Source organism: Drosophila busckii, unplaced genomic scaffold (genome assembly GCF_011750605.1).
Source record: "Drosophila busckii strain San Diego stock center, stock number 13000-0081.31 unplaced genomic scaffold, ASM1175060v1 chrUn_01, whole genome shotgun sequence".
Taxonomy (NCBI): Eukaryota; Metazoa; Arthropoda; class Insecta; order Diptera; family Drosophilidae; genus Drosophila; species Drosophila busckii.
In genome coordinates, this window is record NW_022872717.1 from 611,599 (window position 1) to 632,231 (window position 20,633).

The 20,633-nt window shown below is 40.5% G+C and overlaps 1 protein-coding gene across 1 annotated transcript; it reads left to right on the forward strand.

Annotated features, from left to right (window-relative positions):
* The first annotated feature begins 13,973 nt into the window (after positions 1-13,973).
* LOC117134990 lies at positions 13,974-17,233 on the forward strand. The gene is made up of 3 exons (XM_033294699.1): positions 13,974-14,317; positions 14,405-14,642; positions 17,027-17,233. Exons 1-3 carry the CDS (start codon positions 13,974-13,976, stop codon positions 17,231-17,233), a joined length of 789 nt encoding a protein of 262 aa, XP_033150590.1.
* Positions 17,234-20,633: the final 3,400 nt, after the last annotated feature.

Consider the following 20,633-nt stretch of genomic DNA (forward strand, 5'->3'; position numbering starts at 1 on the left):
GCGGGTGGAATTTACGTTAAGTTTGAATTTGAATGTGCATATAATTTACTTGAACTAAAAATGAATTTAACTTGAATTTAGTATTATTGAAACTAAAAATGATTAAGCGTTATTATAATTGCTGGCTCTGCTCCCGACATGTTCCCCCCGCTGGAAGAGGCACGCTGACAGATGATGTGGTCTCAAGGGGCAGAACAGCTAATTTGCTGACAGCTCGCTTAGTGACACCAGTAGCCGTACGAATTACTGCCACTCGAGGGACGCCGTATTTTCCAGGTATGGTGCTCTCGACTCTGCCCATGCGCCATTGCAGAGGATTTTCGTCTTTTAGCACCACGATGCTATTGGGTAGAAGACTCGGCTTAGACGATCGCCACTTGCCACGTTCTTGCAGCAGCGATAGATAGGAAGTGCTCCATTTTCGCCAGAATGTCTGCTGCATCTGACAGACTCGTTGCCATCGGCTCAGACGGCTGATGTCGAGGTGAGTTATGTCTGGCTCCTCGATAGCGGCAAAGGAGGCACCAATTAAGAAGTGGCCAGGAGAGAGGATGTCCAAGTCGTCAGGGCTCTCTGAAAGAGGACAAATTGGACGTGAGTTCAACATGGCCGAGATTTCGCAAACTAAAGTTCGAAGTTCGTTAAATGTTAGCAGAGATTTGCCAACCACACGAATGAAGTGGAATTTGGCAGATTTAACGGCGGCCTCCCATAGTCCACCAAAGTGCGGGGAACGGGGAGGTATGAATTGCCAGTTTATGCCAAGCGAGACGAAGCAGTCGCGTAGTGTGAAATTTTGCGGGTCGGAGAGAAACAGTTCCGCCAACTCCTTCAGCTCATTTTTCGCACCGACAAAATTGGGTACATTGTCCGACCAAATTGTATGCGGCTTGCCTCTGGTACTGATGAAGCGCCTCAAGGATGCGATGAACGACATGGCAGATAAGTCCTCTACCAACTCCAAATGTGAGGCCTTCGTGGCGAAGCAAACGAAAATTGCTATGTAGCATTTCGTTGGAGGACGATTCCTGTCTTCTGATTTGGAATAAAATAGGCCGCAGAAGTCGATACCAGTCGTTTTGAAAGGGCGACATGGTTGCACTCGACTTGCTGGCAGCGAAGCCATAATGGTCTCGAGAATCGTAGGCTTCAGGCGAAAACATCTAATGCATTTGTTGACTGTGGCTGCAACCGTTTTTCGGCCTCCAATTGGCCAAAACCTTTGTCGCAGGGCAGCTAACAGGCTTTGAGGTCCAGCGTGCAGGAACTTGACGTGAAAATGCGCAATGATTGCGCGAGTGACTGGATGGTCCTTTGGCAGCAGCAATGGATGTCTCGCGTCGTAGTCCAGGATCGAGTTTTGAAGACCACCTCCAACGCGAGTCAGGCCTGAACCGTCCAGGATAGGGTGCAGCGAGAACAGCTTGCTTTTGGATGAGACCTCCTTCTTCGCTCTCAGCGCCCGGATCACAAAACGAGGAAATTTGAGGTGACTGACGGCCGAAATTTGGCTAACATGGTCCAACCAAAGAGTGTGCAATGATTGCGGTAGAGCTTCATCCCAGTCAAGCTTGTCCTTCCATAGGATCTGGAGAAAGATCTTCAGCCGAGTTATGACAGGAGCTATCAGTCCGAGCGGATCATAGAATTTGGCCACAGTTGACAAAATTGACCTCTTTGTGGCAGCAACCTGATGCGAATTTTCCACGAATTTTCCAGCAGGTTATCCGATTTTGTGTCCCAATACAGTCCTAGCGTCTTCATGACATCAGTTCCAACGTGAAAGCAGAGCGTTTTTTCGCGATCAGCCTCTGACTCTCCCTCTAATGCCGCTGACTCATTTGAGCACCATTTTCGGATGGGGAAGTGGCCTCTTTCCAATAAAGATTTGACTTGTTGACGGATCTGAACCACATCCTCGATGGAATCGCCTCCCGAGATCAGATCGACGATATAAAAATCTCTGCGAACTATTTTCGAAGCCAAGGGAAAGTTGTCCTCCTAATCATATGACAGCTGCTGCATGGCACGAATTGCTAAAAATGCAGCAGGCCTGGTACCATAAGTAACAGTGTCGAGAGTGTAAACTTTGATGTCTTCATTTGGGTCGTCTCGCCAAAGGATGGATTGCAGGTGCTGATCTGGGTGCGTGACACGAACGCAACGATACATTTTACAAATGTCCCCACACAATGCAACCTTGAAAAATCGAAATCTGAGTAGCGTGTTGAAGATTTTTGGCTGAATTGAAGGCCCTGCGAATAGCAAATCATTCAAAGAGTATCCAGATGTTGACTTTGCCGAACCATCGAAGACAACCCGAAGTTTTGTTGTCGAACTATTGAGCTTTTGGACACAGTGATGAGGCAAATAAAACTGCGGAAGCGAATGCTGACGAGATGACTGTGACATGTGTCCTAGATCGAGGTACTCCTTTATATTGAGATTTTAGCGTTGAATTTTTCGATAATTTGGACTCTAAGGACTTGAATCGACGGAAAGCACGGTCATACGAATCTCCAAGCATTTCGAAGCTAGTCTTACCAGGGAGATGAACTGAATATTGGCCAGATTTGAGACGAGAAAAAGTCCTTACGAAAAGCTGCTCACACAAGGCATCCTCATCAGTTTGCACGATAGGAGAGCCGCAATAACTGTTGATTTCCCAGAATTTCCTGATAATGTCGGAGAACGAATCCGGCTGTGGTTGGGCGATGGAATCTGAGGATAAGGCAGGCAATACGGAGTGATTGGCGCGTGGCAACGAGATGCCTCCAGAAACGACCCAGCCAAATCTAGTTTTCTGCAAGGTAGGCAAGTGTTCGGCCAATTGTATCTGCCCTACACAGAGCAATTCAAAGAAGAGACCAGCTCCGATGAGCAGGTCAATTCGCTGGCTCTTGTAGAAGGGCGGATCAGCGAGAGCGATGTTTTTGGGAATGTTCCAGCCAGCGGAGTCGACATCGAAATGGGGCTGTTGACCAGTGATCGTAGGCATCATGGCTGCAGAAATCGAAGTGCGATAGTCACTGTTTCTGGATTGCACTACGATGCTGACAGATTTGTCGGACGAGTGAGACGAGGAACCTATCCCTGAGATGGAGCTACTTGAATGATGAGGTGTGAGCTGAAGCTGACTGACGAATCGAGAGGTTATAATGTTAATCTGAGCGCAGGAATCCAACAGTGCTCTACATGGCACGAGTAACAAAAACAATGGCAGTGGCAAGCAGCACATAATCGGCTTGCCTGTCCGTCAGAGCTTCAGGTGAGGCGGTGGGAGAGACAATAGACAATAGACAAGAGAGCAGTCGAGTTTTGAGAACTTGGAGCGGGAATTGTATGAGAGGATGATGGTGCGGTAGCTTGATCAATATGCAGCAGAGAATTATGTCTTAATTGGCAATGCCTGCAATGGCCTGACTTGCATTGCTGCACTCCGTGGCCTTTGCGCAAGCAATTTAAACAAAGGTGTAGTCTCTTGGCCTCTTTATAACGCAACATGGGGGTGAGGTTAAGGAATTGCGAGCATTTTGAAATTAAATGGTCCTTTGCATTGCATAACGAACATGATGGGGTGTTATAGGATGCGATGAGAGCTGTGCGGATGGCAGTTTGCTCGATTGCAATCCTTCCTCCCATTTCTCCTGCGTATTTTGATCCAGCTTCGAGGTGACCAAGTGAATTAACAAGCCATCCAAAATCTCCTGCGTGGTTGCCATCGAATTAAGAGAGCGCAAATGCGAATTCATTTGATCGCTGAGCTGCCGCAAACTGACTGCAGAACCTCTCTCCACACCTGAAAGCCCAAACAGAGACCGAATATGTGCCTGAAAATGCAAGAGTTTGTTATCAAATCTCGAAATTAGCAACTCGATGGCTTTGTCATAGTTATCCTCAGTAAGCTCCAAAGAACGAATGGTGTCCAGCGCTGCGCCGTCTAAGCAGGAACGAAGATGCTGGAACTTCTCCAGCTTACATACGCCATCAATGTTGCCAACTACGATCTTGAACGTGCCGTAAAATCCAGGCCAGTCAACATAGGCGCCACTAAATTTTGGCGCAGAACTCCTGGATGAACTTCGTTCAGTATTGAAGGTTGATATTAGCGTAGAGCTTATTACCGACACTCTGCGCAACTTGGCGAGTTCCCGAAAAATTTTTGAATCCACTTCGCAACACAATTGATCGAAGTTGGATCGCGTATCAGTGGAAAATTCGAGCAAATTTAACTTCTCCACCATTGTCTGAGCAGTGTCGAAATTGGTTTGCATCTTTTCCACTAATTTCGCACGCGCTTGGAAGTCTGCTTCATCAAAATTGGCCACACCATCGGAATTCAGAAAACCGTTCAAAGACACTACTTGACGGGTTATTGACTCTACTTTGGATTTATAAAAGTCAAAATCGCTTGAAACCGACACGGCACGTAGAGTGGGAGTATCGTTTTCCGCCATAATGATTTTATTTATTTTCTCAAAAAGAGTATTCAAAAGTCACTCACAACCACCGAATACCGCTTGTGCGAACTGTACTCAAAACCGAAACGAAAATGCAAAGAAACTGTAAGCAATGACCGCTTAAATTGCTTATATATTTTCTATGCACTATGTATTAGCTAGCACTGTAAACCACCAACAACAAATGCACTGAGATGCCCAAATAAACAAAACGCGGCAAAATTTGCAAATGCACGTCGAACCCTTCACCGAATTGTGATAGGGAAGCAAATGCAAAAATGAATGTATATATGTGCTTATATACAAACAAAAACGAGCGAAAATTTGTAGGCGTGCGTCGACCTTTGCACCTATATGCAAAAGGTAGCAAGTGCAAATATATATGTATGCTTGTATGTATGTCTTTTTGCCGAATTGCAAAAAGAACTATGCCACTATAATTGTTTTATTAAAACACTTTTACTAACACAAAGATCACGTCGGGGTCAGCAAATGTTTTAAGGAGGGCATTAATTTATGCCACCTGAGTCTAATTGATTTTATATGTACAAATGTTTGATTTAAATTTGTTGTTGGGTTTCATTTACACAGTGCACAATTGTTTAGTTTTTAATTATGTATTTGTTAATTATTTTAAAGATGATTTTAACAATGTTTTTTGTAATGCACAAGCGACGACAAATTTGCGGACCGAAAGCGAGAGAACGAAAATTGCGAATGACAAAGATAAGAAAAAGTGCGTGCGCCTGTGTGCTTAGCGAGTAAGAAGAAGAGTAAGACAAAGATAAGCAAAGCAAGAAGAACAAAAGGAATGATCAATAATTTGGCGGGTGGAATTTACGTTAAGTTTGAATTTGAATGTGCATATAATTTACTTAAACTAAAAATGAATTTAACTTGAATTTAGTATTATTGAAACTAAAAATGATTAAGCGTTATTATAATTGCTGGCTCTGCATCCGACAGGTAATTTATAATTATATCTTTATTTTTAAAACCTTAAATATTGGGAGTGTTAAACAGACCCAACATTTGTTGCAAGGATTAATACCCAAAAAAACCCAATCAGATCTGGATTAAAGGTATTTGTTAATATTTAAGTAAGTTAAGATACACCGTTTAGTAATAAACTCTGAGGTCTCTGTGTTGATAACAGAATAAAGTTTATTATAATCAGCACAGAGCAGTAAATAGTTAGTTGTGCAAACGTTTAGAGTTAAGGGAACAAAATTTCGAGTATACCTAACAGCAACCGAGAAATTAAGTTGACCCAACAAATATGAAGAATCAATTTCCTCTTTAATTAATTTAATCATGAACATGACGCCAAGCATGATTCGTCGATTAGTTAAAGATGGAAGATTAATTAAGCTACTAGAGTAAGATGGTAGATCAACACCTGGAACCCAGTTAAAGCCACGGAAAGCAAATAATACAAATTTTTTTTTGAACAGATTCAATACTAATCTGGTGGTTCGAGTATTGTGGAGACCAAATACAAGATCCATATTCCAGAATCGGTCGAACAAGAGATATATAAAGTAGTTTAGTTGTGTAAGGGTTATCAAATTCTTTAGCCCATCGTTTGATAAAGCCGAGAACTTGAATCGCCTTACTGACAGTTAAGGAAACTTGTTTGTCAAACTTCAGCTTACTATCAAGGAGAATACCCAGGTCATTAACCTCCGATTAAGCAATTAAGTTTTAATAAATTATTTTTGCACCAATTAAACAAAGCAATCAAGATCGGTCTGCAATAAAGTACATCAAAATATTAGAATTCATAATGATTGAGGGAAGATCGTTAATAAATAGGTTAAAGAGCAAAGGACCAAGATGACTACCTTGAGGGACACCAGACGTCACGAATACTGGCTTGGAAACAGCCGACTTGAAAATCACCCTCTGAGTTCTGTTAGTTAAGTAATTGGAAATCCATTTCAAAAAATTGCTTGGAAGTCCAATCAAGTTTAATTCAGGGTCCGTAATCATTATAAGTTTTATTTTAAAAATTACGTTATACTGATTATATATTGATTTTTAAGATTTTCATCACCAATAATGATTAATTTTGATTAATTTTACAATAACTTATAAGTAATCATTACTTTTGAGCAAAAAAAATATAAATCAATAATAATGATTATTTATGATTTTTATTTTTTTCGCTCAAAATAAAACTCACTGTAAGATTACAGCCTAATTATAAAAGCTTTTCCAATCTTTGTCGCTTTTCCATCTAAAGGATCAATTTTTTTATAATTTTGCCACGCCCACCTTCCGCCCCTCTGAAAATTAGAAAAAATCAGTTATTAGGCGTTAGTCTTAGTCTAGCGACTCAAATGCCCACATACAGGATGTATGTCCTTGTTTGCATGTGCCTTGCTAATTTTATCCCTTTCGGATGCAAAACAAGGAAGATATTCAAAGAATACTGTAACGAAATCAGCTGGACCCACCGATCAGCTGGGCAGCTAAGCTGAGCTTTCGGTGGGATCAGCCTACCACCACCGAAAGCTCTGTATCGATCGGGCAATTAGAGGACCTAGCCCTGGTTCTCCTTCGTCCCTGGGCGCTTTAAGCGTCTAGCCCTGGGCGCTTCCCGTCCCTGGCTCACTCTCTTTTCCTTCCGGGCATCGTGCCGAACAGACGCGCATCAGACTTAAATAAGCACTAATTTAATCTAATAAATCTCGAACCATCTTAAAAATAAATGCTAACTAAACTAAACATTTAAATTGTGTTAGTGATTTATTTATCGACTGTGCCTAACGTTGCAAGAAATCGAACCCGCTCTCTCGCTCAACCGCCTACCGCCTAAACTGACCTAAAAGATTGCCACCGCTCGGCCAACAGTAGCGTAGCTCGGACCCAAAAAGATCTTGTGGGCCCACCAAACGGCTAATATTCGCTACAATACATTATGTATGTAAATACAAGTGTAGCTAGTTGCCAAATCTTTTAAGCGAGAATTACAAGAATCAGTTAGTCATAATGTATTCTTTGAATATCTTCCTTGTTTTGCATCCGAAAGGGATAAAATTAGCAAGGCACATGCAAACAAGGACATACATCCTGTATGTGGGCATTTGAGTCGCTAGACTAAGATTAACGCCTAATAATTGATTTTTTCTAATTTTCAGAGGGGCGGAAGGTGGGCATGGCAAAATTATAAAAAAAAATTGATCCTTTAGATGGAAATGCGACAAAGATTGGAAAAGCTTTTATTATTAAACTGTAATCTTACAGTGAGTTTTATTTTGAGCGAAAAAAATAAAAATCATAAATAATCATTATTATTGATTTTTATTTTTTTTGCTCTAAAGTAATGATTACTTATAATTTATCGTAAAATTAATCAAAATTAATCATTATTGGAGAGGAAAATCTTAAAAATCAGAAAATTGCAAATCATGGTGAATATGCATAGATTATCCAAAAAGGATTAATATGTGTTTGGTCATGCAAGGCCAATCAATTTGACTCTTCAGCTACTAACAGCTGATCTGGTGTAAGCTTGCACTTTGGCGCTGAGAAAGCTCAAGCGCTCTCTTCTTTGCGCTTGTACTTATGCGCTCTCTTCTTTGTGCGTGCACTGCACTAATAAAGCTCGCGCTCTCTTTGTGCGTTCTTTTCGCTATCGCTAATCTTCTATCGCTCTATCTTTCGCTAAGAATTATAAGGCCGAGCCTATAATTCTCTACTTTACACTTACTTTCGATCGTCGCTACTAACAAGTTGAACTTTAACTCGCTTTAGACTCTCGTAACGGACAGACCCTGCTCTGTAGTTATTCTTGTAAGCCGGCCGTGCCGCATATATATATGTACATACATATACTCAAAAACATTGTAAATTTAACTAAACTAAACACAAATAAACCTGCAGAAGGCAGTAATAAAGCAACATATTATAAAGAAATCAACTTCGTTTATAATATAAATTCGGGCGTTAAATCGCGATTAGCAATCTTACAGCTAGCGACAAGTCGCTAACTCAACAATATGACGTTATCCTTTTTTTTCTATGTCGATTTTAAGTGAATGATTTTTTCATTTGAAATTCGCGACAGTAATCATTATTTACGGTCCCTGGTTTAATTTATTAACTAGAAGACGGTGACTAACAGAGTCAAATGCTTTACTAAAGTCAGTATAAATAACAGTCTGCATTTTGTTGTGAAAACCTTTGATTACCATTGAAGAAAACTCAAGTAGATTGGTGGTAGTAGACTTATGTTTCACAAAACCATGTTGGTAAGGTGAAACAATTGAGCTACTGAAATGCATTAATTGAGAAGTAAGAATTTTTTCCGTAGAACAATTAATTTTAAAATACAATTTTATATACCCCTATAGTTATTTACATAACTTCTAGAGCCATTTTTATGTAACGGAATAATAAAAGATTCCCTGCCAGATTGGAGGCAATAAAGGGGGGGGGCAAAAAACATGGTAAAACGGGACAAGGCAAATAATCTATGTAAAAGTAAATATAGTGAACCAGCGCAATATCTAAGTACGCAACCTGGTACATCATCTAGTCCTGGAGAGAACGTAGGTTTCATTACGTTTAGTTCACTCAATACTGAGTCTTCGGTAATCACAGGCTCTGCAACAAAATTTGATTTGTTGATGTTATAAGGGTAGTGTGTGTGTGTAGGAAAAGTTGTTAGTGACTGAATAGGTTGTTTGAAAAAGTCTGCAAATAGATCGGCTGATGCCTGATCATTATTTGCCGTAGTATTTGCACAAGAAACATAGTTAGGTGTTGAATACGATTTACGTTTAGAATTTACAAAATGTATAAAACTGTTTAGGATCCTGAGCAAACTGAAGCCGACAGCGACATAAATAATTGTTGTAAAGTTGAGAATTTAACAAGTTAAAATTGGATTTAGCAGTAGAATAGCGCAAAAAATCAATACTATTCCCTGTACGTTTGTATCTTTAACGCGATTTTAAATTTTTTAAGCCCGCTAACTCTCTAGTAAACCATAAAGGCTTTTTAGACCTACCAGGTTGTCTACGAGGAACGGATTGTTCAAAAAAGCTATTTAAGGCGTTATAAAAAAGAGACAAAGCAATTTCTAAGTTATTGCTGGCAAAAAAGTTAGACCAGTCATGATTTATAATAAGATTATTTAATTTATTAAAGTCGGCCTTTCTAAAACAACGAGGCTTAGGCGCAGCTGTAGGCTGCACGGTTTGCTCAAGAGCCGGTAGCTCTAAAAGTAATTCTAAAGTTGGGTGAAATACATCTTCGGAAAGCACAATCGGATCTATTCTGCTAACTGCGCTAGCTGAATGATCCGATACAAATATAAGATCAAGAAATCGGTTGTTACAATTAGGAACATTATTTATTTCATAAAGTGAAAGATCCAGTAAATTATTTATGAACTCGTTGGAGCTAGTAGGAAACTACCAAGTTATCCATAGTGGAACCGAGATATTTCTGGTAAATTAAAGAGGATATTAATTGTATATTAGATAGATGTTCATTATAAATTGTAACATCCGATTGAGGTGGAATATAGGAGCAGGTTATATAGAAGGAAATTTGACAAACAGTCACTCTAACTGCAACAAATTCAATGTTAGATAAAGAACAAATTAATTCCGATAAAAGGTCGAATTCAACGGCAATCAATACGCCACCACCACCCCGTGACAGACGGCCACATCTATAAGTGGTATATTTATTTGTGAAAATTGTTGAACTAGAAATTTCAGGCTTTAACCAGGTTTCAGTGAAGGCAAGAGCATTATAATCAAAAGAAGTACTATCTATATATAGTTTAGCTAATTTTGACTTAATGCCTCTAACATTTTGATATGCTAAAACAAACGAAGTTATTAGTCATTAGTAGGTTTAGTAGGTTTCACTGTAGAAAAATTTAATTTTGGCAGCGACACAGTTGGTCTGCTTTTAGTTTTAAATGTAAATTCTTTAACAAGCAAGTTATTACAAGTTCAATTCGACAAATAGTGTCGAATAATTCTGGTGGCACATTCAATTTAAATGAAGATATCTCTCTAGAATATTTAAATTTAAATTTTTCTAACAGTGATTATAGAGTTAGGAATCTTTGATTGAATGTAAGTATTAAATCTTCAGCCAAAGTATCCGGGTGAAGCTTAGAAACAAAAACTTGTTTCCGTAAAGGAACAGCTAATAAGGGCTTAAGAGCAGGGCGCGGAGTATGGAAACTATCACCAGGCGATCTAACACTCTTTTTAACAATTTTAGATGGCGGACCAGCCTCATCATCATTTATAACAATACTAGGGCAAACTGCAGTAACAGGTGTTACTGGACAGTTGACCAATGTTACATCATTAGTTTTTTTAGGTGTTACTGGGATTCGTCTAAAATACTTCTAAACTCATCATTGAGTTTATTAAAACTCTTTCGCAGAGCATAAAAATTAAGCTTAGTCTGTCGCATAAACCTAGACATGTCGGCCTCAGCTTCACGACAAGATTCACATGACCATTTTAAGCGGGTCTTGTTCATAATGGAATCTTTAACTTTAATCGTGAAGCCTGCACACTTCACATTGTATAAAATTTATCGCACAGCCAGCATCCGATGCACTCAGCAGTTGCATCGCTTTGGCATTTGCAATTTTTAATGCAGCAAGCGAACATTTTAAATGTATATGCTCTACGAAAGGGTATGTGAGTAACAAAAATATTAACAGCTAATGCAACGACTAAGAGCGCACAACTAAGAGAGTACGTTAAATGAGAGCGTTAGTTAGTTTTGTGTGAGCGCAATTACGAAAAATGCAACAACAAAACACACACAAATGGACCTATACGTCCGATTCTGGCTTATAGACGATTAAAAGCCCTTGTTACGATTATATCGATCCATCGTTTCTTACGTCCATGTCCAATGCCATCATTGGGCTGCACATTTTCCGGTCCCAGTGGAAGTGAGCGGAAATCATAATGATACCTAGCCCCGGGAAACATGAGCAGGACCCTGCCTCCTAACGTCCCATCACGCTTACTAGGAACTATATCAAAGTTAGGGTTACCCCTATATCAAAAGTATTTGAAAAATTTTTTTAAGCCAGACTCTTGCCAATACTAGACGACTGGGGACTAGTCCCAGAGCACCAATTTGGGCTTAGAACACGGGTAGTGCAAACCATTCTAAATGCACTCTAATTGAAAACCAGTAAATAATGCACGGCAGCTTTCCTCAGTCCTGATTGACATGAGTATTTTGACAGTGTATCGCATATTGGTTTGATGCACAAATTCAAGTTCCTCGTGCCAACTACGTAGTACCACAAAGCATACAACACATAGACGCGTCAAATCGACTAAAAAGTTGTTGCATACAATTTTTGGACGATTGAGCCCCAGGCATACTTCGTGAACTTTCGTGCTGAGTTTGCGACCCGAAGAATAATTGCCGAAATCAAACCAGTGTTGCATATATCATTGCCTAAGTGGCTTTCAACGCATGAGGGTGGGTACGCTGCACAGTGGTAGCACCCAAAACTAAATTCGGACGAGTCCGAAATTCATCAAATTTATATTTGAGGTCCCAGGGAAGCTTGCTAAGGTCAGTCCTCTAAGCGCTCTATATAGCAGCTATTTCCTTTGTTTTTTTCTGTCTATCAGTTTCATTTAAATTTAAAAAAATTGAATTGTTAAAAGCCATTTACCGTACTTAGGGAATGCACTATGGTCGCAAAGTCGATTTTTTTGGTAATGTAAAAATTTTGACTTTTTGCTAATGCAATCTTAAAGTAAATACATGGCACACATACAATATAATTTTTAAAAAATTTATATTTTATATTAAGTTTTTTGTGAGCTCTTAAAAGTCACCAATCAATCAGATGCTTAAACAAACAAAAAAATTTTTTTTGACATGATTTTAGTTTTTTCACAATTAAATATTTTCGCGTCAATTAAAATAATTTAACAATGTAAAATGAAGATAAAGGTATGTATTATCTATTTTGAATAGTATTTTTATGTGTAGTCCTAGTTTTTTAGTTGTGTATGCGTGTATTGTTTATGTGGATTTGTGTAATAAATTTAAATTCGTTCTCTACTTTTCATAGAGTGTAACTAACAAGCTGAGTCATACTGAGAAAAACTAATAACGTACGTTTGTTCTTATAAGTATTGTATTTGACCGCGCAGTAATAGTTTTTCCCCCTTTTCGAGAAAAACTCACAAGTTTTTAACCGAAAATTGTTGAAAATTAGTACTATGTGCGCGGTGACTTGGCGTTTTCCAACAATAAAAAATAATAAAAATTGAAATTTGAAAAAAAAAATACAAAATTCTAAAATATTCCAAATAAAGTTCATGCCAAATTTCAAGTCCCTAGCTTTATTAGTAGACCTTATGCCAAAAAAAAATTGACTTTGGGACCATAGTGGAATGCTTGAACTTTTTGTAACGTTTCGATACCTTTTGTCTTTTTCGACCTTTCGATTTATCGATAGTTTCGAGTTATCGTATTACATATTCTTCATAGTGAAAACTTTAGTACTTTTTTTTTTAGAGAAAGTTTGTATTTTTCAAATTTGTGCAGCAGTAAATATTTTTGTAAGCTTTATAGTTACATATTTTAGAATCCTATATCTTGCCATTGGAAAAAAGCAATGTTTTTTTTTTTTTTTAAATTGCTGTTTTTATTGAATGTTCTCTTAAATTGAGACTAACAATAAGTATACAAATCTTATAAATAAACATTATCTAACAGTTTCTTTAAACTGTTTTAAAGGATTGCAGGTTCCTAGATTCTATCGCTGTTGGTAGGTCGTTACGACGCAGACGGGAGCGGCTGCACAGCCTTGTTAGCCGTCGCACGAGGGGATTAGGATGCGAATAAAGCTTACTGCAGTATTCTACCTTGTTCAACTATTACATCTCTGTATGGTTGAATATTTAGGTCTTTCTGTATGTTTTCATTTCGATGTACCACGCTGCTTCCGGTGAAATAGTTCTAAGGATTTTGACTGAACTCTATGCAGGGGCTCCAAGCCCTATGCTCAGTGTGCTCATTTGTTTTTGTAATTGCTCTTAAATATAGGAAGAGCAAATGCGTGTATATATACGTGCTGGCTGGCAAAAATCCTCTAGCTTAACCCTCCACGGGGGTGCCGGCTGGGCAATGGACACTGCATTGTCCCGGGTTGTTACCGGGTGATTTAGTGTCACTTGCTCGCCTAAGCATTGCAGTGTCTAACTAAGATTCGGTGTATAGAGCCATCTGGGACTAGTGACCAGGTGACTGTATGCCCGTATCATGACTACAGGTTACGCTTGGCGGGGAAGGATAAAACGCTATGGGATGGTTCTCATATAAATATAATTAACCAGCCCCAAACCAGAGCGTGACGCGACCCGTGCTTATTGGCCAGTTTGCAGTCGGGGTTAACTGGCTGTATTATTACGGAGCCTCATCGATACCTGGCCGCCTCGATGAGTGTGCATACTGCTGCCCAAAGAAAAACTGACCAGTGTGGAGACAATGCTGATTATGGAGTTGAGGAAGGGATGGAGCACCAGCCTCAATTTCAACGGCATCCGCTTCAGACCCGGTCTGATAGTAATAGAATGCCGGGACGACAATACCAGAGACTGGTTGGTATCCGTCGTACCCAAGATGGCCGCGGTAGAAGGAGTGCAACTCAAAACCTGCATGGGGGAGCAGCTCCTGGAACTGGAGATCGTAACAGTTCATCTACCGCGGTCATCAGGTGAACAGGAGCAGACGTCCCCGGACCCCTTGAAGGGACAGAATACAGACCTTCTCCCGGACACCTGGACTGTGCTGAAGTACATGGAGACGAGGGGGGGAAAGCTGGTGACCCTGTGAGTAGAGCAGCCTACTCAACTATTACTCAGCAAAACGGCATGCTCCTGAGCTACCGTTTTGGCCAGCCCTCATGTCGCCTGCAGAAAAGAAAGGGCGCAGCACCGACAGTGCCACCCAGTCGGGCCTAGCACCGCAGTGGCTGTCCCCGACGAGGTGAACACAGTCGAGAGTGATGCACTAGCAGAACTCGAGGCTGATGCTGACAATGCATCGCTGGAAGGCCTAGACCTGGCAGGGCTACAGGTGGGAGAATCGGAGGATGGCAAGTCCGAAGACAAGCAAACGCTCGTCTCAGATAGCCTAGACGATAGTCTAGCACAGGTCAACCTACATCATGCGAAGGCAGCCTCGGCTGTCATAGCGAGGTTGACTCCAGGCTGGGCCTGGGGCTGGTGCTCGTCCAAGAGCCGTGGACCGTCAAGGGCAGAATCTTCGGTCTGAACGACAAGAATGTGCAGGTAATAGCAGTCTGTCGCGAGACTAAATCAAGAACTTGCATCTTGATAAATAACAAGTGGACAAATTAAAGTTGGGCGCCACCAACTTTAAAATACACTTTGACTAGGGCATCGCAGCAAACACTTGCATGCACTCACAAACACATACACACAAAACAGCGGACGCGTCACAGCTCGTTGTAGCAGCGTCAGCATCGACAACGCCGCTGCGTCGGCAGCGACGTTTGTATGGCGGCGGTCAAGCACGTGCACCCCGCGTTATATCGAATTGAAATGTCAATATTCCTAAGTTATCCTAACGTTTAATCGATCGTTCTGAAACTTGCTAATCGGGTCGAAACAGGAGACTAAAGGCCAATTTGTGATTTATTTCAGATTTTTAAAAGATTTTTGTACTGCCTTATATTTTTTTTTCGATTTGCGGGGAGGGGGGAGGAAATAAAAAAAGATAAAAGCGTAGTGTCCTGGATTAGGAGCACCTACATCCCAAATTTGGTTACTCTAGCTCTTATAGTGACGAAGAAACACGCACTCATACAGACGGAACGGACGGATATACGGACGGACAGACGGACGGACAGAGAACAATCGGACGGACAGACGGACATGGCAATATCGACTCAGTTTGTTTTAGTGATCAAGAATATATATACTTTACGGGGTCTGCCACACGCTTCCTTCTCCCTGTTACATACATTGAGCAACTTCATAATACCACTAGCCATACAACACATAGAGGCGCAAATCGACTAAAATGGTTGCAATAAGAACAACATTTTTATGTATGCGTCATAAATGTGGTGCTCTTCTGTTGGCAAGCCCCTTACTTGCCAAATATGCGCAGACAATGATAATTTCGTATGTCCAGTGCAAGCTGTTTTAATTTTTTTAAGTGCACGCATTTCGTCAAACAACAACAAAGTTCGCAAAAAATTTTTCAACAACAACAACAAACACATGAAAGTGTTTGTTGCACGCTCGCGCAGTCGAGACAAGGCAACAACAAACACATGAAAGTGAAACAACCTATGCTCGCACAGGAGAGACAAAAAAAAAAAAAAATCGAAAAATTGTTTGTGTAATTTGCGTTTTATGGAAGGAGCGCGTATTTATATACGCATTTGCTCTTCCTATACTGAAGAGCAATTACAAAAACAAATGAGCACACTGAGCATAGGGCTTGGACGCCCCTGCTCTAAGGGCTGCACGCATACATAGAAAGAATATCAGCGCGCTGCGCAGCGTAGCCACCCTCATGCGTTGAAAGCCTCTTAGGCAATGCAACACTGGTTCGATTTCGGCAATGAGTCTTCGGTTCGCGACTTCAGCACGAAACTTCACGAAGTATGACTGGGACTCAATCGTCCAAAAATTTTATGCAACACATTTTTAGTCGATTTGACGCCTCTATGTGTTGTATGCTTAGTGATAATACCCCTTTTCCATTTTTTACAAAAACGTCAAAGTGTATAAAAACATAAACTTCTTGTCTCTCTCAATTCCTCAGTAAAGACCTGGTAGCAGTGCAGATCACTGTCGGGCCGAGTCCGAGAAACCTGGTGGTAGCATCAGCCTACTTCCCGGGATAAGATGCGGAGGCACCACCACCTAAGGTGCAGGCTCTGGTGGACCACTGTAACAGAAGAAAACTGCCACTATTGCTGGGTTGTGATGCCAACGCACACAGCACAACGTGGGGCAGCACAGACGATAATAGTAGGACTGAGTACCTTCTCAATTATTGTCTAGAAACAGATCTAAGCGTATTAAACGTCGGATCTGATCCGATGTTCGTTACTAAGAGCAGAGCAGATGTCCTGGACCAAACGATAGGCAACAGAGGACTTTCCGGGCTTATTCAAAACTGGAGAGTAAAAGAGCCGTCAATGTCGGACCACAGAATCATTCTATTCGACATTAAGGAGGGCCTAGCCTTCAATAATAAGATTAGAAACCCGAGAAGAAATGATTGGTTGGCGTTTCAAGAAATTCTCGACCTTAATTTGAAAAGACTCAGCGTTAACTCTAGAGTAGGTTCAAACAGTGAGTTAGAAAATCTTACAAATGACATAAATGAGACATTAGCAGACGCATACCATGAGAGGGGGCAGTGACCTCAAGAAAGGACAATCCTCGGTGGAGTCCGGAACTAGAGAAGCTGATAAAAGAAGTTAGAAAACTGTTTAATACAGCAAAGAAGAGTGAGAGCAGTTGGGATCACTATACTACCAAGCTTACGTCTATAAGGAAGAAGGAAGGAAGAGCAAGCGAGCCCACTTTCGCAAGTTCTGTACCAACATAGAAAAGACACCACCAGCAGCGAGGGTGCTCAAAGCGATTTCAAACGCAAGGGGCATTCAAGAACTCTGCCTAAAGAAATCGGACGGTACATTCACGGAGAATGAGGAAGAGAAGGCTAGGCTTCTACTCCTTACACATTTTCCTTACACATAGCCAGAAGGCCAAACTGGAAAGTAGCCTCAGAAATAGTAAAAGAACATAGGATACGGTGGGCAATTGGCACCTTCATGCCATAAAAGGCTCCGGGCGTAGACGGGATATCACCGATACATCTACAGAAAGAACTGGAGCTGCTAATGCCGTATCTTATTAGAATATTTAGGGGCAGTATAGCACTAGGGTATATACCTAGTGCATGGAGAGTAGCCAGAGTTATCTTCCTCCCAAAGGTTGGGAAGGACGATCCCTTTCAACCCAAATCCTTTCGGCCGATAAGTCTGACCTCTTTCCTACTTAAGTCCCTTGAAAAAGTGGTGGACAACTACATGAGGCTTACGTATTTAGTAGACTGTCCATTACATAAGAACCAACACCCATACAGAGCAGGCAGGAATCAGAGCTCACGAGCTCTCTCAATAGGTCAGTGAAGGCTAAAGAGATTGCCTTCGGTGCCTTCATGGACATAGAGGGGGCTTTTGACAACACGGCGCATGACGTAGTAGTGAGAGCACTGACCAAAAGAAAAAAGTAGAAAAAGGACTAGTGATGTGGCTAGAACGCTTACTAGACTCCAGGGTAGCAGAGGTGACAGTGGGTACCTTAACAGTCAGAGCGCAAACTACAATGGGATGTCTGCTCATGTGGAGTATAGTAGTTGACGAGCTTCTTGAAACTCTTTCAGACAACGGATTTGAATGCCAAGGCTATGCCGACGACATTACCATTGTCTGTAAGGGAAAATATAAGCACACATTATGTGAATGGGTCATCCTGGGACTAAAACTAAGCGTGGGATGGTGCAAAAGCGTGGGGCTGAGCATAAAACCAGCCAAAACTACAATAGTTGCTTTCATAAATAGATATAGAACTAAATCGGCTGAAGCCAATCAAAATTGGAGATGCGACAATACAGCTTTCCAACGAGGTCAAGTATCTAGGGGTAATACTAGATAGTAGGCTAAAGTGGAAACGCCAATTAGAAAATTCTACCAGGAAGGCAACCATGGCTCTAATGAGCTGTAGAGCGCTTTCTGGCAAGAACTGGGGTACCATCGCGACAAACATCCACATGAGTTTCTTAGGGGAAGCCTAAGATACTCATGTGGATGTTCGTAGCGATGGTACGACCAATTATTAGCTACGGTGCTGTGGTATGTGCGAAAAGGTCTCTGCGAAAACTTCAGAGACTAGTTTGAACGTGCATATCGGGCGCAATGCGCACATGCCCGTCCACAGCATTGGACGTGATACTTGGGTTGCCACCACTGCACATCTACATAAATCAGTGTGCGAAAAGAGCAAGTTTTGGAATCCAGGGAAGTGTGCAAATATGGGAGGAGGGGAGCGCCTCTAATCTCATGGCACAACTCCCTCAGGACGTAACAGATACCAAATGCAATTTCACTAGGTTCTTTAATACTGAAATAAGTAATAAAACAGAGGGGAAAGGCCTAAATAACACCTAGAAGGGGCTGTCTATATATTACGTAATCGCCTAGGTGGAGGGAGGGGGTCAAGGAAATGATTATGTTTGATTACTTGAGGAGGGAGGGGGTCTTGGACAATGATTACGTAATCTTTTTATCGAATATTTTTGTTAAAAGTATTTGTTTAAAAATTTACTTTCGCGCCGATTACTCCGCCAATAAGTACCGAATGGAACTCCGTGGAATCTCCGTTTGAAAATATAGATTAAAAGAACAAATTTGCTTATTTTTTTTTTCTTGTGATTACGTAATCCTTGTGGGAGGAGGGAGGTTTTTCATTGAATGATTACTTTTGATTACCAGGGGGGAGGGGGTCAAAAATCGCCGAAAACGTGATTACGTAATATATGGACAGTCCCTAATGTGAAACCACATGCCATTATGTGGTATACAGATGGGTCACTCACATGCAAATGGGGCAGGAGCAGGAGTATGCGGACCCAAATTCAAGTACTATGAGCCGCTAGGAAAACTTACAGGCATCTTCCAAGCGGAAATACACGCAATAGAAAGATGCGCAGCCTTCAACATAGAAAGAGGCTACATGAACGGGGACATTGGCATCTTCTCGGACAGCCAAGCAGCAATCAAATCACTGATTGCTCACAAGGTAGTCTCTGGACTAGTATGGCAATGTATTGACTCAATCAACAATTTGGGTAGAACCAACAGGGTGACCATTTACTGGGTCCCGGGTCACGCCGGAATCCCCGGAAATGAGCTTGCTGACGAACTAGCCAGGAAAGAAGCAAGCTCTGCATTCTGGGGACCGGAGCCTTTTTGTGGGCTTAGGTCAAGTTAATTGTTAACGCAGCATAACATTAAACCAGGGACCGTAAATAATGATTACTGTCGCGAATTTCAAATGAAAAAATCATTCACTTGAAATCGACATAGAAAAAAAAGGATAACGTCATATTAATCCTTTTTGTATAATCTATGCATATTCACCATGATTTGCAACTTTCTGATTTTTATGATTTTCCTCACCAATAATGATTAATTTTGATTAATTTTACAATAACTTATAAGTAATCATTACTTTTGAGCAAAAAAAATATAAATCAATAATAATGATTATTTATGATTTTTATTTTTTTCGCTCAAAATAAAACTCACTGTAAGATTACAGCCTAATTATTAAAGCTTTTCCAATCTTTGTCACATGTCCTTTTATAACACATCTAAAGGATCAATTTTTTTATAATTTTGCCACGCCCACCTTCCGCCCCTCTGAAAATTAGAAAAAATCAATTATTAGGCGTTAATTTCAGGCTAGCGACTCAAATGCCCACATACAGGATGTATGTCCTTGTTTGCATGTGCCTTGCTAATCTTATCCCTTTCGGATGCAAAACCAGGAAGATATTCAAATAATACATTATGACTAACTGATACTTGTAATTCTCGCTTTAAAAGGTTTGGCAACTAGCTACACTTGGTATTTGCATACATAATGTATTCTTTGAATATATTCCTTGTTTTGCATCCGAAAGGGATAAAATTAGCAAGACACATGCAAACAAGGACATACATCCTGTATGTGGGCATTTGAGTCGCTAGCCTGAGATTAACGCCTAATAATTGATTTTTTCTAATTTTCGGAGGGGCGGAAGGTGGGCGTGGCAAAATTATAAAAAAATTGATCCTTTAGATGTGTTATAAAAGGACATGTGACAAAGATTGGAAAAGCTTTAATAATTAGGCTGTAATCAAACAGTGAGTTTTATTTTGAGCGAAAAAAATAAAAATCATAAATAATCATTATTATTGATTTATATTTTTTTTGCTGAAAAGTAATGATTATTTATAAGTTATTGTAAAATTAATCAAAATTAATCATTATTGGTGAGAAAAATCTTAAAAATCAACATATAATCAGTATAACGTAATTTTTAAAATAACTT